Source organism: Pinus tabuliformis, chromosome 8 (genome assembly GCF_031772625.1).
Source record: "Pinus tabuliformis cultivar Carrire ecotype Pingquan chromosome 8, CPIR1, whole genome shotgun sequence".
In the NCBI taxonomy this organism is placed as follows: domain Eukaryota; kingdom Viridiplantae; phylum Streptophyta; class Pinopsida; order Pinales; family Pinaceae; genus Pinus; species Pinus tabuliformis.
In genome coordinates, this window is record NC_142294.1 from 1,958,671,211 (window position 1) to 1,958,683,877 (window position 12,667).

At 31.7% G+C, this 12,667-nt stretch overlaps 1 protein-coding gene across 1 annotated transcript; it reads right to left on the bottom strand.

Moving 5' to 3' along the window:
- Window positions 1-1,130: 1,130 nt before the first annotated feature.
- On the bottom strand, window positions 1,131-5,240 carry LOC149244301 (protein DMR6-LIKE OXYGENASE 2-like). Its single transcript, XM_089374791.1, has 4 exons — window positions 4,828-5,240; window positions 3,402-3,640; window positions 1,574-1,895; window positions 1,131-1,469 (listed from the first exon to the last, which is right to left on the bottom strand). Exons 1-4 carry the CDS (start codon window positions 5,065-5,067, stop codon window positions 1,227-1,229), a joined length of 1,044 nt encoding a protein of 347 aa, XP_089230917.1. The 5' UTR covers window positions 5,068-5,240; the 3' UTR covers window positions 1,131-1,226.
- Window positions 5,241-12,667: the final 7,427 nt, after the last annotated feature.

Below are 12,667 nucleotides of genomic sequence, written 5' to 3' on the forward strand. Positions count from 1 at the left end.
TCATATATCAAGGCATCAATCACATGCATACATATCATGAACCACGTCAAAAGAAAGATATCCAATGTTATTATACATCAAAGACATCCATCATATACATACATCATGTACCATATCAATAACAAGATATCTAATACTATCATACATAAGAGATACATCATAAAACATATCAAAAGTAAGGTGTCAAATATTTTCATACATCAAAACATCGATCATGTAAATATATCATAAATAATAATGTAACAAAAACATATCATATTAAATCATTATGAATGTTACCAATACTACCTAATCATCATAAAAATACCAACTACTCACCTAATATCATCATTAATATGTAGAACATCACCAAATCAATAAACACATTAAACAACAAAATTAGATAATACCATCAAACTAATATCTCAAACTACTCATGCTCACAATTTATCCAATAATTATCAACACATCATAACCATTATAAAAAATATTTAACATCTCAAACTACTCATGCTCACAACTTATCCAATAATTATCAACACTTCATAACCATTATAAAAAATATTTAACATTATTATAAAGAAATATTAACCCATAATCTAAACACTCACATAAAAACCTAGATCCATCAAAAACTTCATCATCCACCATTAAGATATATCCATTAAATCACACATCTCTCATGAAACAAGTAAATTCCGAACCATCCAAGCACATAAGTCTAGCCAAAAGCTCAATCTTACCTACAATGGATTTAGTATATTTATAAAAAATAAAAGCATTATAAAGTGTTTTTAAATGAAACCATCTTCCAAATAAGCAAAAATATAAAAAATAAAGCATTATAAAGTGTTTTTAAATGAAACCATTTTCCAAATAAGCAAAAGTTGTTTGTAATGTTCATATTTATAATAACATCCATGTCACCAAAATGGCATGTGTGTATTTGAACCAATTACAAATTTAGGTTGAAATAAAAAATATAACATCTAACCTAATAATAATGGAATGTCCATTCTTAATATCATAAGAAAGTCTAACCCAATTATATATTCAACTCAATTATAAATTTAGGTTAAATTTAGGTCAGAGGAACTTTTAGCCACAAAGTGACTAGCTAGATTTTAGAATTTGACAGGGTAATTTGAGAATAGAGTTTCCAATGTTATTTATATTTATATTATTTAAATTTTTAAAAAATAAGTAATGTAATTGAGTAACTTTAATTTCTCACTATTCTCAGAATATTAGATCTTGAAATAATCTAAAGCCGACCTACTGCTCTTTTCTTGAGTGTAGAACATTTCCATGAATTCTGCAACCTTATATCCTCTATACATGGCAGGGTGCTCTTCATCAACCATGGATGCTGCAGGACTGAGGAAGACATCATTAGAAGGGCCATAGAACGTAGGAATTGATATGCGTGTTTTGGAACCACTAGCTAATGCTCTATGGAAAGCACTCTTGAACCTCCCATTGCTCACTGCCTGAAAAGAAAAAAAGAATAGCATTAATAACACCAACGGTCAAGTTTTTTTAAACGATGGAAAAAAATAAATAAATTGAATGTGTTTTTGTTGTTTCCAATTACCTCCATTTGAATTCCCAAGTTGACGACGAAAGCATTAGGCATGGGTGCTACAGTGACCCACGTTTCATCTTTCATTACTTGCAGGCCGCTGACATCGCCTTGCATTAAAACAGTGATGCCACGTAGGTCACAATGAGGTTGTAAACCAAGGGTGAGATCTGGGTTGGGGCATGCAGGATAGTAATTTAAAAACATAGTGTGGTCGGGTTTTCCAAAAAGTGTGTTCAGGTAATCACATGGGAGCTCCAGGGCTTCAGAAATGGCAGCCAGAAGCCTTAAAATCAATGCTCGCATGTCCATGGCATAATTCCCTGCAATCTCTCTGTATAAAAATACATAGGCCGGACAAGTTATTTGTTATTAAAAAATGCTCTCATATCCATGGGATAATTCCCTGCAATCTTTCTGTATAAAAAAAGCATAGGCCGGACAACTTATTTGTTATTAAAAAAATCTGCTACATGTTACACAAAATAATAAACATATTCCATACATGTGATTTGTTATTAAAAGCATTGTCCAGGCACGTTGTTTGTTATTAAAAAAATCTGCTACATGTTACACAAAATAATAAACATATTCCACACATGTTATTTGTTACTAAAAGCATAGACCAGGCATGTTGTTTGTTATTAAAAAAGAGTCTGCTCCATGTTACACAAGATAATAAATATTAATAAATATAAAATTGTGTAAGTTGAGAATTTGTAAAGCCAAGACAGGAGTGGTGGAGTACAGTAGGGTAGAAGTTAAAAATAGAAATACTATTAAAAAACCTTTGATTTCAAATTATATAGCTAGTTACTAAGTTAGAATTCACCAAGTTAGAATTTGAATTTAAATTTAGATTCCATTTATAAAATAAATTGGCTATTTAAAATTCAATTAAAAAAAAATGCCTATTACAATTTAAAAAAAATAAATAAATTATGAATTTTCTAATGCTAATTCCTCTATTTAAAATATTAGAGACACCTTTTCTCTAAAAAGATAAAAAATAATGAGAAACAAAATGTATCAAATTTATTAATATTACAGAAAATGGAAAAATGTGAAAATAAAATTTAATAATATCAACAATAAATTCTCAAAAAAACTTCAAGTGATCTCTATAAACCAAAAAATTATTGTTGGACACCTAATCCGCTAAGAGTTATGGTGTGGAAGTTGACTATTATAAGAGTCCAAAAAGCCTTGGAATATGAAACCAGCAGTCATAAGAATGTATATAAATGTATATCTTTGTTAATAAAAATGGAACTCACGATTATCTTATCCATTGTCGATTCCATATGTGTGTTTAACATGGTATCAGAGCAAGCTTATACATGTTTGTTTAATCACTAGTTTTGTTGGCTACATGGAACCCACACTATTCAAAAGATCTGCATTTTTTGTCTCCTATCTCTCGTTAGGATTTTGTTCATAAGTGTGTGGAAGGTTAGAATTTTATCCTACTTGTTTCTATTGTTAATGAAAAAAATATAATCCCCAACCATTACTCTATCATTTTCATGCATATTTTCTCAGCTGTAACCAAACATTCCTGGGAGTTATTCTAAGTTATTTCTTATAATTCATATTGTATCCACATTCCATGGGTATGCTCCAACAATTATGTTTTAAACATCAAACAATTCATATAAACCTAAATAAGACAACTTACAAACATCAAGACATCTGCTTATCCATAATTTATTTAGCAATAACAAAACTGAAATTGACAAACTAACCCGTTTTTTTCATTAGCAATAGAAACAACATTCGGCCATGCATAATTTAAAAAATGAAAATTCTGAAAGTCTCATTCAGAAATTCCCCAAATTACCTATATCCTGCAGGTTTTTCAGGCCAACAGTTAATGACTTCCTCCAGAGGATGACAAGAGTGGGCCAGATAATCTCTCCAGCTACGCATCTTTGGATGGAAGCCTGTCGACAACCGAACTGGCTTGTTTATATCATCTGAGAAAAATTTCGAGCGGTCTTCCACGGGCATTTCGAAAAATTCTTTGGCAATATCCAACATGTTTTTCATGACCGACGTTGGCACGCCATGGTTTACAATCTGATACCAACCAATAGATATCAGAGAAAAATTATATAATTATCATAGTTTTATAAATTAAATGTATCATAAAAATCAGTTAAGTGCTAAGAATTTGGTAACTTTAATATAAAACTCTTGAATTTATATAGATTTTGGAAATATTCAGAAATTCAAGGGCCAGAAGAAAGCAAATAGTTAATCTCTTTTTTAACTATTGGATTCCAGGCATCTTTAGGTAGATTACTGATTCCCTAAATATTGGATAATCAAATGGATATGAGTACGGTTAATTATTTGATTGCAAATGGATATGAGCGTAGTCATATCCGATCTGATTGTAGAATATTCAGAGAATCAGAAATTTTTTTCTTCAGAAGAAAAAAATCATCATGGATTTATATTAAGAAAATATAAAGATTTGCAATACATAACATTTTTTAGGGGGCAATGAGATGCCCAGAAACAGATACTATATAAAGGGACAGATTTTTCCAGTTCATCAAAACCTAAAGCAGAAATATAACCATATCTACTTATCAGATTTGATACAGAAACATTCAGCCAGAAAAGTAACAAAACAACTAAAGAATGCATGATAATACACATTCATATAGAACAGAAGCTCAGTGAACTCCCAGACTTTACCATGGATAAGAGTCACATTCCATTGATACTGAGCAATTAACATTAAGCCAAAATTAGATTCTGAATAGTTACTTTTTTTAACTATTCCATTTAATAAAAAACCCTTAATTTCATTTATTAGAACACAAAAAAGTCAAATAGTTAATCTCTCTTTTAACTATTGGATTCCAAATAGTTAACCTCTCTTCTGACTATTGAGTTGGATTCTAAATAGTCAACCTCTTTTCTAACTATTGGATTCTGATAGAAAACCCTTAATTTCATTTATTAGAACAAAGAAAAAAGTCAAATAATTAATCTCTCTTTTAACTATTGGATTCCAAATAGGATTCCAAATAGTTAACCCATCTTAACCAATCTTCTGATATTGTATAGAAAATTTTTGATTTTATCTATTAGAACAAAGATATTGGCAAAAGCTGTGAGAATTGTTTTTTTTATAAATACTAATGGTTATGGGGAATCAGTATGCAAACCACCCTAATGAGAAAACCACCCTAATTAGAAGACAAAATCAACAAAAAGTGTTAACAAAGTTACATTGAAAATGCCATGCTCACCTGGAAAATGCCATGCTCCTCACATGCTCGTCGGATTTCCTGCACTACCTTTGCTCTGTTAGGGCCATCCAGGTCTTTCAGGTCCACAATCGGAACGCAGTTTGCATCAGGAAAAGAGAGGTCAGATAACTGTGGTCGTTCGTCGGGAGGAAGAATATACTTGTCCTGCATTTGACCTCCGTTGGACATGAGCTCTTCAACAATCCCATTGAAATGGGTCTGGACCTCCGCAGATGACATCGCTGTTAACAGGCACTAACCAACCAGTTTCAAAGCTCGGTTTGGTATGGCAGGCTTGGCGAAGTGATCGAGTTTCGCTTGATTTATAGCCAGTTGAACAAACACAAGGTCGATGGGACAGTTGGCTGGTAGGTGAAGAATCCTTAAAAAAAACCATTGTAGATATGTTTGACAAAGTCTGAAACATAAACAAAAACCATTGGATAGTTGTCATGGCTTTTATATACTTTCGTAGCCAGCCCTATCCATAATCAAAGCATATCCATTGGGCTGCTGCATCCATAGTCAAAGCATAACGCCCATGGAAGAAGGCATAGAGGAAGGCACGCATGTTGTGATTATATCTTTGGCTTTTATATCTTTTGCCCTTTTTTTTTCACTTTTATATGCAATGTATAACGAAATAAGAAATATTATAATCCCATGGAAAATTGAATTGTTCAATTATAATAAAAAATTAAAAAATATGTAATGAGATGAGGTGTTTTTAAATAAATTAAATAGTATAATGAAATAAGTAATAGTTTTTTTTGGTTTTTGTTGATGGATGTAGTCACTATTTGAAAAGTTGGATAGATCACACTTATTACAAAGTCCTAGTCTGGAAATCTTTAACAATATTTTTCTATCAAATTTATAATAAAAAAATAAAAAGTTATTTAGCTAAATTTCGTAATTTATGTGATCAATTTTGTCTATAAGCAAAGTGTATAACTTGTGGAAAAATATCTTAATCATGGTATATGAATAAGGGATATAGGTTATAATGAAGCAAATTTTACCGAGAATTGAATCTTTCAATTATAATAATAAAAAAACTATTATAGTGACTATAGATTATAGTAACAATAGTTTTATAAAAATTAATATTTGAAATTTTTTTTATTAAATTATGAAAACAAAAATTGTAAATTAATTAATTAAATCAATTAAATAATTTACTTTTTTATCAATTAGATACTTAGGAGTTAATTAGCTGAAAATAAAATTAACATTTGAAAAAAGAAAAATTATTAAACTATTAAAACAAAAATTATAAATTAATTAAATCAATTAAATAATTTATTTGTTTACTAATTAGATATTTAGGGTTTAATTTACTAAAAATAAAATTAACATCCGAAAAAGAGAAATTATTAAGCTATTAAAACAAAAATTATAATTTAATTTAATTAATTAATTAAATAATTAAATAATTTACTTCTTTATTAATTAGATACTTAGGTTAAATTAAATTAAATTATAAATCAATAAAATTAATCTATAAATCAATTAAATAAAATAGGAATAAAATATCTCATCACCTTAGTATAATTTACTTCTTTATTAATTAGATAGTTAGGGTTTATAGCTTAATTAATTGATTAATTGGTTAATTGATTAATTTATTTAGTAATAAATAAAATAAAATTTGATTTTAATTAAAATAAACTAAAAATAAACTAATTATAAAAATAAACTAATTATAAAAATAAAAGAAAATAAAAATATATACTAATTAAAAGACTTATTATAAATAATAAATAAAAATTAGAAAGTAATCATATTACATTATATAAATAAACTTATTACAATTATTCTATTCAATATCTCATTAGTTTTAATCAATTGTATTCATATTAGGGATTAATAATTAATTTATTTAACATAAAATTAAAACTAAAATAATTAAAATTAAAATTAAATAATTCATATATGTAGGTTACTCTTTGAACTGGTCGGTTTCTACTAAAAAATTATCATTATTTAGTTTTATATATACTCTGGTCGAAAGATTCTTCTCTCAAAACTATCATTCATAATCTATCATTTTTGGTCCTGATGATGGACCCCCTTTGGGGTTCGAAACGTCGACATAATGAACATAATATTGTGGATAATCTGGATCATACTACTCCAAAAAACTACCACAGAAGCTTAAAGTCTAAAATAAAAAAGTTATTTAGCTAAATTGCATTTATGTGATCAATTTTATCTATAGTCAAAGTGTATAACTTGTAGAAAAATATCTTAATCATTATACATGGTACATGAAGAAGGGGTATATGTTATAATGAAGTCGAGATATATTTAAATGGATATACACCTTGATATATAAAATTCAGATTGAACCTTGATGTACACCTTGTTTAATAACATCATTGCGCATTTAAATTGGTACTTGATTTTTATTATTCTTGTTGTTTAATATTAAAGGATGCATGCACTTATGAGGACTATCGAGGATAATCTCCCTCTTAACCAACATCTTATTTATAATCTTGCCATCAACCAACATCTTATTTATAATCTTCTCATTGCCATATTCATTTTTTCTTATTTATAATCTTTCCATTGCCATATTCATTTTTTACATTGAAAAATATTCGTAGATGTGCACCAACTCCTAATTGTTGAGATTCCCAACACACTTCAACCCATTACAATGTTTATTAGAAAATTAATGCTTTGATACTACTTGTTGGAAGTGATGAACAATACTAAGAGGGGGAGGGCGTTAATCAATATTAGCTCTATGATCAATTTTACCAATTTTTTCCTTTTCTTACAAACCCTTGTTCAATCATTCATTAGTAGCATAGTATATGAGCATATCATATAAACATATAATATTCATTAGTAGCATAGTATATGAGCTTATCATATAAACATATAAAACATGTGAGTAGTTAAATACAACTGAACATGTAACCATGAGTAGCACATAAACATGTAAACCATGACAGCATCAATGATCAACAAATAAGAATCATCACACAAATGAGACACCAAATGTTAGGTGGAAACCCAAAGAGACAAAACCATCGTCGGATATTTTGTTGTGCTCTTCCTCTATTATTGTAAAAAATATTCTTTTACATATGCATTGACCACCACCAGTGTGCAAGCCATAACTTACTAATCATGTGAGATGCTGCTCACTCCAAGCCACTACCTATATGAACTTTGCAGGCCACCAACTGCTAGAAGCTACCACTCCCTCAACTTTGCAAACCACTACCTGTTGGAAGCCACCACTCCCAATAAGTCTTTCCCATCCACCATGGGACTACCCAACCACCACTGGATGGAATCTATCACTCTCAAGTTCTCAAGCCACTACCTGAAGGATGTCGCTACACCTTGAATACGCAAGCCACTACTTGCCTCACCGAAGGCCCTAACCTTCAAGCTCCTTTGGTGGAACTCATTTCATAATGTTTCATAGTGGATCCACTGCTCTGCAATCAAACACTTCTGAGCCTCATTTTGTCCATTTTTCATATTTGACTTAGAATATCCTCTATGCTCATAGAACTGAAAGAAATCAAAACACAACAAGAAATTTGCATACAAAAATTTGCGACACAATCTCAGCCATATTAATCAATACATCACCTCAAAACAATAAAAAATATAACAAATCTAACTACAAAAACTTAGCCATGTCTCAAAAATATTAGTGATATAATAAATAAGCAATAGAACCCATGCAACACAAATATATTAGCAATCTGAATGTTGATGTAAAGCCTATATGACAATAGCTACAACAATATCTCTCCTCTCCATATCAACAACATCTCGAAATAATATAAAATGTAGAACAAGCATGTTAATCATATAGATGCACTACAACTCCATCATCCTTTGACATAAGCTCCAAATTTGATCTCTGATCTACACACTAACTTTTCATTCCTGTAGCTTACTCTCCCATACTCTCTAACCCCTTCTACTTCACACTCTGGAATTTTACCAATAAGTATTTTTACCAATAAATAAAGATGCAATTAATAGGAAGCACTAATCCTCATTATCTTTGAATTAATCATCTTCTAGAGTGTGGAGAAAAATTCACCGAACTATCTAACCGAACATGATGTCCATAAACCACAGTAAATGCCCTTAGAATTCACTGGAGTGTGCACAGAATCCAGGAAAACCACTTTAGACGTAGTAACACACCTTCTCCATTCATGAAGTGCATTATAACACGAATTACAAACCTACTAGGGTGAGTTATAATGTAGGTTTACCTCTTATGACCTACGTTACCTTATTTCTTTAACAAAATCTCTTGCAAATTGCTCCATCACTTCCAAAATTTGTTCAAAATCCTATGTAAGCATCTCCAAAACCTATATATCCTCTGCAAACCTCATAAAAATCATCATAAGAGTCTGATCATAATCAAAACTCCTCCAAACTTGTTAACATCAATGCCAACATGATCGACTCCTCAACTGACTCCTTAGATAGACATCCAAGGCTGACATCAATGGCAACATCATGAGGCCAACTTTCCCAACATGCTCCCCCCTTGGCATTAATTTCAACCTACAACCACAACACCAAACAAATATCCATATATCACCAACTGACTAGTCTCAAGCTCACTCAAGTGGATGCATAACACTCCCCCTTTGACATCAATGGAAAAGGATAAACAAGTAAGGCTGCACCAAATGTTGAACACTGCTGATATCAACTGATAGGGTAATGGAAACTGATCAACTCCTCTTGCCAACATGACAACACCATGCATCTAGGTCAACACCAACACCATGCCTCTAAGTCAATACCATATGCTTCCTTCTACTACCAGGTTGAGTCCCCCCAAACATGTAATGGGGTTGCAAAAGTCTCTCCATGTTGTTCTACATGCTATTTGCTACTGCCAATTCCTTCTTGTCACATGAGAGAAACTTGCTCCTCATGGACCAATACTTCAACCCATACATGACCAAATGATATAAAATAAAATTACATGGCTACTAAAATGATATATCATGGCTTTACAATGCCTCCAAATAGTAAATATATGGCTGAAACATGACTCCTCCCTCATGAATGAACATCACTTACATGACTTAACTAATGGCCCATAAGGAAAACATGATAGTACATGGCTATATCAATGAATCCAAGCTCACACATGGCTAAAAAAAATGACATCTACCAGCCCAAAAAAGGTTGTAACATGATCCTAAAAGTCCATACATGGGTGCCACAATACTCAAGACTCTCTCCAATGCATGACCAAGAATCATAACTCTCTCCAATGTATGAACCACTCAAACAATGCACCAATAATGAAAACAAAAAATATTACAAAGTTAATCTTGCACACATGAGTGCATATATGGTTGAAGCAATACACTCACTACAATTCATACTCTCTCTCTACACATGGCTAAACCAAGCCTTTCTCTTCTATGCATGGATGGTACAAGAGATTTTCAACCAATTTTCAATGGTAACCAAGAACATATATATGGATGAAAAATGTACTATTTCACTCATAGAAACATATATGAAGCTGCTATAATGAATGAGTGAAAGCAATAGGAAAATAATAAGTAAACCAAGCAAAGCTCGTCCATGTATAGATCCCCCTAAGCTCATTATACCTCTAAGAGGTAGGTTGATCGTGCAAAGCCTGAATGTGCCTGAGGCTAATGAATATATCATGTTGTTGATACTCATCTCCATCAACTCTTCAAGCTGCCATGCAGTCCCTGTGTGGATATGCATGCCTCTCATAACTATTTTATAGACTTCTATGAATACGCATAGATCAACGGATTGTAGTGGGGCAAGCTCCTCTACTCGGAATCTGAAGAGGAAGATTTTCTTCTCGATTTCTTGCTTCTTCTCACTCTCCTCTTCAACATATACACATTATCTAGTGTTCTAATTCCTTTGGAAATCACTCTCTTGGACTTCTCTTTCCTAATGCAACATCCTTTGGAGTTGAAGATCCCTTTCTTTCCTCCATCTACCATCTAACTCACAATTAGAATATTGTTCTTCAACCCCTCAACTAGTAGCACCTCAGCTACATTGAGCTCCTCATCACCAGAAAAATCCTTTCTTTTTCCCAACACCTTTGTAGGTGTATTCTCTCCAAGAATCACATGGTCATCTTTGGTATTTCTCAAGGAAAGAAAGCCACTCTTAACCCTTGACATATAATGGGAACATCCATTATCTATATATCATCGATATTCATGATAAAACATGTATAGAGTGATCCCACACTTTATCTATTGCTCGTCCTTCTTCTTCCACATTGTAGTAGGTTGCTTCTTTGCATGAACTCTCTCCTCAATCTTTCTTCTAGGTATTTTTGAATCCGCCACTCCTTTTGACTGGATGTCTGGAAGAATCTAAACAACCTACAATATTTGACCAAGTTCCCAAGATACCTCACATGACCAAGATATAAGGCCAAGATATTTGATCTTATATTTCTCATATCAAATCTAAACCTTCGATTACTTTTTCCTTGACTCCATGTACTATATCTACAATGAATTTCCTTATTGCCAAATAGGCTGTATAAGTAACAATAATCATTAAAAGCACATGTATACCTGATTTCTAGTCATATTCTTGGTTGTCTAAATTGTTTCACATTCTGCTAGTAATATCCAAACATTCTACTTCTGCAATTGGTTGCTACATATCCAGAATTGTGATAGATGTAGCACTCTTCATTATCCATCAAAGGAGGAAATGGATTATTGCTTCTCCTTCGAAATCTAGCAGATTTTCCATAATCTTTACCCCTAGGAGTGAGTGATCTTCTAAATGTAGGTTCTCCTTGAGGTCTTATTCTTTGTTGCTATTGGCACTCTTGCTTGTTTCCTCCTTAGCTAGTCTTTCTACTGCTATTGTTTTCTACAAGACTTTTTTGTTGGTCATTATTTTTCTTGCGTGCATGCGAATTGGACTCTCCCTTTTAAAAGCCAAGACCAGATCTATTCAGTGGAGATACTTAGTTCTCAAGAAAATTGTCTAAGGTTACATTGCTCTTTTCTGACTTTAGCTACTACCTTAATTTGATAACTTCAACTTCGATATTTCCAACTAGGCCCTCCTCTTCTTTCAGGCGACTAGCCATAACATCCTCAGTCCTTTTAGCTTCTTAAAGTTGGAGCTTTAGGGTAAGAACCTCTTCTAACTATGTATTCAAGTCGATGACTTCTTCCTTTAACTTAAACTCTTCACCGTCACATATTTGTAAGAGATTTTCTTGATCTTTGCATGTAGTTGTTAGTCTACTAACTTCAACAGATAATTTTTCAATAAATTCTAAAGTTGACTCCTATGTCACTTGAAGAAGCAATAGTTTATCACATTCATCAACAAGATTGTTTGAATCAGCAAGACTAATGTAAAATTCATCTAAATACAACTCATAATTAATTCATATGTGTTTTTATCAGTAAATTCTAAAGATGACTCATATTTCGCTTGAAGAAGCATTACTTTATCACATTCATCAACAACAGTGTCTGAATCAGCAAGAAATAATGTCAAATCTATCTAAATATAACTCATAAGTAATTCATATGTGTTTATACCTTTAGATTTGCTACATGGAAGCACACTGGATTATGCTAAAGCTTCATTTTTTTTATTTTTCAGGTGCACCATTCATACTAAGGGGATGAGACTCTTCTAGTTCCGATTCTTTCTTTTGAGAAACCTTCTTCTTTTTATTCTTCTTACCCTCTCTATTATTTATGCTATCGCCTCCAAATAGGACCTCTACTCTATCCCAAATATCTTTAGCATATTTTAGATATCTTTTCCAGATCTGTATTGTGGA

Excerpts from the sequence above, each read along its gene's own strand:
- LOC149244301 (XM_089374791.1), bottom strand. The coding sequence starts at position 5,067 with ATGTCATCTGCGGAGGTCCAGACCCATTTCAATGGGATTGTTGAAGAG. Across the intron at positions 1,896-3,401 it reads GAAAAACCTGCAGGATATAG|AGAGATTGCAGGGAATTATG; the intron begins GTAATTTGGGGA and ends ATTTTTATACAG. Across the intron at positions 1,470-1,573 it reads ACTTGGGAATTCAAATGGAG|GCAGTGAGCAATGGGAGGTT; the intron begins GTAATTGGAAAC and ends TTTTCTTTTCAG.